The sequence below is a fragment of the Pagrus pagrus genome (assembly GCF_965226575.1).
Source record: "Pagrus pagrus genome assembly, chromosome: 18".
Taxonomy (NCBI): domain Eukaryota; kingdom Metazoa; phylum Chordata; class Actinopteri; order Spariformes; family Sparidae; genus Pagrus; species Pagrus pagrus.
Window position 1 is genome coordinate 25,748,342 of NC_140202.1, and position 4,289 is coordinate 25,752,630.

The following is a 4,289-nucleotide window of genomic DNA, read 5'->3' on the forward strand; positions in this document are numbered from 1 at the left end:
ATTACCACCACCATCTGGACTGTTGTGGAGCAGACCCTGATTTGTATGTAGAAAAAAACAAGATTGCAGTTCGATTTTTTAAAAGAAAACGATGCTCCAGTTGACAGCCGGGAAAGAGCAGTTCAAAGAAGGAATACCAATCACTCATTTTACCCACTTAAATGAAGTTGCCAGGAGCAGAACTTGTCTTTAAACCTCAGAAACTGGCAGAAATCACCTCGGTTGTTTCTGAATATTTGGTTCTATAGACTGGGTCCCATTTTGGGATTTGTCATAATTTTTAATTCCTTCAAAATGGGACAGTTGCTGGTAATTGATGCCATAATGGGAGCAGTTATTGACTGTAATGGCGGGACACAATTCTACTTGGCAACAGGCTGAATTCAGGTTCTTGCCAAATTCCCAAACGCAGCTGATAACATCGGGAACAGGCGACGGAGGTGCTGATGAAAACCGGAGAGCTGGGTGGTACACTTGGCATCTGTCTGTAGTTATTGATAAAAAAAAAAAAATGCAAATGTCCGATAAACACTTATACTCAAGGCTTTGTTTTATCTCGCTCTCTCTGTAATGCTGTATAATGTCACTGCATCTCTCTATCAGTGCCACTAAGTGACATCGCTGCACATTTGTTATGCATGGTGATTATTTCTGAGCTCATTCTGAGCCTAATGATCAGCCACGATAAGCCATCTTCTCGTGGTGGGTATGAGGTTTTATTATTTCTGGAGCCGGTCCCACGGTTCGAGCCTCTGCAGCCCTCTCTGGATTTCATGGGGCTCTGAGGGGGTGACCTCAGGAACAATGTGGGGTGCTGTGCTGATTCTGGGGACCAGGCGAGCCCAACTGCCCCCACCTGCTAGCAGCTTTACAGGCCTGGCCGCGGGCCCCGAGGCCTGTTTCTACACTGTAAAAAACATTGTCAGATTTTACTTTGGCGTGGAGGATTTTTGAAGTGATTTGTCACCCCAGATTATCAATTCAGATTAATTTGTTATGAGTTTAATAGACCGACTGATTTCAAAGCATGGCGGACGTAGACAGGACTGTGCTGGATTTACACAGCACATGCCAAAATTTCCTACCGTACAGTGCGAGAAACTGAGAATGTAAAGATTAGATAACGCTGAGAATGTTAGTTGACAAGATGCACGGTTATTTTTTGCAGGGGAGGCCTGACTGATCCTTCACTGGCCTCCAGCTAGAGGAGGAGGAGCCCCACAGAGAGAATGTGTGTGTGTGTGTGAGGGGGTATGTTACGGTGATCCTTCACTCAGCTGTCAGTCCACACACACACACACACACACACACACACACACACACAGACGTCTATACTATACTTGTGAGGAACCTCATTGACATAACGATTCCTGAGCTCCTTAATTAAAATTTTACCCTTAAAATGAAATATTAACATTCAAGCAGCACTTTGACAAAATGTCCTCACTTCCAAAAAAGTCCTCACTTTGTAGGTTAAGAAACTTAGTCCTCACTTTGTAAGAAGTACACACACACATACAGGCATGCACTTTGATGGCCACCGTCAAATCAACAGCTCATGTGTACCTCTGACGACCATATTGACATTCCCTTGACTTTAAAGGATGACTCCACCCAAAAATAAACATTGAGTCATTGTTTTCTCACCTCTCAGGTCCCCAGCTGCCTCAGTTGTTTAGGACAACGCTCTAACACTGTTTTGCTGTGAAGCTCCACACATATTTTGTGGACTATGAAACAATCAAAGCCTCCAGCTTCTAAAAATCCTCTTTCCCAAAATGTCCTCACATCTGAATCTGTCCTCACAAAGATACAGGAACAGGAGGGCACACAGACACAAGCGTGTGAGACCACATGGTTTTGTGTGAATCTGCTCTTCCCCACCTGCCTCAGCTGTGACGGGGATCCACATGTGAACAGTGGGAGATTGTGATGTGGCACAATGCTGGCACAGAGACGACGGGGGATAAACACCCTTTAAGCTCATAACTAGGCCGTAAGAAAAACATTACTCAGTTTTCTCCTGCTCTTCTGAGCCGTCTCGGTCCCAGTCCACACTATTATATCCTCTGCTTTCGCTCAGTATCCCTGTCAGTCATGATTGATTGAAAACAGAAGTGAAATGAGCTGCATGTAATGTTGGTGATTGTACTTCTCACTCTGGAAAACATCACAGTTGAATAGCATGTACAGAACAAAACATGATGAAATAATAAAAACGAGAGTTAAAAAATAATTTGAATTTATTGCGAACATACATTTTTAACATAAATATACAAAAAAAGGAGTGATCACAAAAAAACACATTAATACAGGAGAAAAATCAAAAACTTGGATCTCATAAATAAACTAAATTTGACTGTATTTACATCTTATAGTGTCTTATGTTTAAACGTAATCATAATATACATTTCAAACAGAAGTGAACCTGAACATTGTAGCAGTTTATTTACCGACAGTGTGGCGAGACTGTCTTCACAGTAATCCACCAAACAAAGACAACACCTTCAGTTTGAATCATAAATCAGACAGATCATTCGTTTCATCTCGCTTGTCTCGTTGCCGTCACTTATGACGTCTGTCTTCGTGGTCGTCTTCTTTGAGCATGGCGAACAGAGCAGCGCCCAAAGCGAGGATGCCTACGCCCGCGACAGCTGCGCCTCCGATCGCAGCCACTGTTTTAACCTGCAGAAGACAAATGATTATAAACGATGTGTCAGTTTTATTTCACTGTTTTAGGTCCAGCCAACAGTTGGCTAGGCTCAGGAAGAGATCATGGTTTAGGTTAAAAATAACACCCACCTGTCGAGACTCTGGCTTGCCGTATCGTAGCCCCGTGACAAAGTGCTCACAGTTGTGAGTGGCGATACAGTACGGCATCACGTGGCCCACCATGCTGCAGGCCTCCCTCACGATGGCTTGACGGTTGCGAGGCTGGTACTTGTCGTCCAGGAGGTTGTTGACCTCGAAACTGTCGAAACGGACCACCTCCCAGATCTTCTGGCGCCTCACCTCAGCTCCTCTGCTGTCCAAGAGCATAGCCAGGTTACCCAGAGCGCCTAAATCATCAGCTGTGTGTGGACGGAAGAAGAGGAAACAAATAAGGAACAAGGGTAAGTCACGGTCTTTAGTGTTGTTTTACATTTACAAACATGCAGTAACAAAACTCAAAGTTACACAAGTGGCTGAGGATCACAGACGGTCTCCAAAATGCAACACTTCACTCACTTGAAGGAATCAAATGGACAACTTCATTTCCGCCGATGTAGATGGCCCAGTGCTCGTAATTCTCACGGGAGATCTGGATCAGGTCTCCGGGCTTTGCACCATGGTTATACTGAAATGATGAAATAAATAATAAATCAATAAATCAATAAATAAACTTAGCATGCAGTCAGTGTAACTGGTCAGTCCTTAAGGTTAAGTTTACTTAGAAAGCTGACATGAAATGTTATAATGTTAAGACAATAAGACAATATCATTTATGTTATGCCTGGTAATCCCTAAGTATTTAGATCAAATAGTATTGACAGTGTTGCCAGTGTAAGAACAAAAAATGAAGCAGATTAATATCTACACTTATCTAAGCAGCAGGAGACTCACCAGTGTTGGAGCCATGTCTTCAGTTTCCTCAGCTGTCGAGTAACAACAGCGTCGTCTTGCAGCCTATTTATGCTGCCAGAATGGAAACCTAACTGCACTTTCGTTTTCCAGACGCAGAGAGTATTCACACACAGGGAGAGGTGATGAACAGATAAGGGAGGTCTGAAGGCAATAGCACACACTGCTGTATAACCAGGCTGCAAGGCAAATCATTAACTCCATGAGTCACTGCAAATGCTGTAACCGAGGAGCTGTGAGGTGAGTCGGCTGAGTGCAATGAAGCTGCAGAGGCTTGAGTTTCGTTTCTCATGACCTGCAAAAAGAAATCACAACTGAAGGTTTCAGGATTTTCCAGGTCCTTGTTGGAAGTGTTTCCTGCTGAACGAGCTGAACCGAAACTGACGAAGCACATTTACCCTTTATTTTGGAAGTGTACTTCTGCTGTATGTTTTATTTTTCATTAGTTTATGGTCACAGAGGGTTTTTGCAGTGAGCTGATCTTTGAGCTTTGCCTGAGCTGCACACTTAACACATCAGAAATGCCTGTATTGATTTTAATTGCAATAAATTAACAGGATTTTCGTTGGTAAGCCAACACACAGCGATGAGACCTTAATGCCCTGAAGGTCAGACAGAGACACAAAGATGGACAGGTTAGTTATAAAACGTACTTCTGGCTCACAATG

At 43.3% G+C, this 4,289-nt stretch overlaps 1 protein-coding gene across 1 annotated transcript; it reads right to left on the minus strand.

Moving 5' to 3' along the window:
* Window positions 1-2,302: 2,302 nt before the first annotated feature.
* Window positions 2,303-3,839, minus strand: LOC311273649 (phospholipase A and acyltransferase 4-like). The gene is made up of 4 exons (XM_084380786.1): window positions 3,604-3,839; window positions 3,229-3,337; window positions 2,803-3,071; window positions 2,303-2,685 (listed from the first exon to the last, which is right to left on the minus strand). The coding sequence occupies exons 1-4, from the start codon at window positions 3,616-3,618 to the stop codon at window positions 2,566-2,568; spliced, it is 513 nt and encodes a 170-aa protein (XP_084236912.1). The 5' UTR covers window positions 3,619-3,839; the 3' UTR covers window positions 2,303-2,565.
* Between the last annotated feature and the right edge of the window lie 450 nt (window positions 3,840-4,289).

What these genes read in the sequence shown, in the direction of transcription:
- LOC311273649 (XM_084380786.1), bottom strand. An exon ending in TGTCCATTTGATTCCTTCAA is followed by an intron (nt 3,072 to 3,228) that starts GTGAGTGAAGTG and finishes GTCCACACACAG; the next exon opens with CTGATGATTTAGGCGCTCTG. An exon ending in GCAAGCCAGAGTCTCGACAG is followed by an intron (nt 2,686 to 2,802) that starts GTGGGTGTTATT and finishes TGTCTTCTGCAG; the next exon opens with GTTAAAACAGTGGCTGCGAT.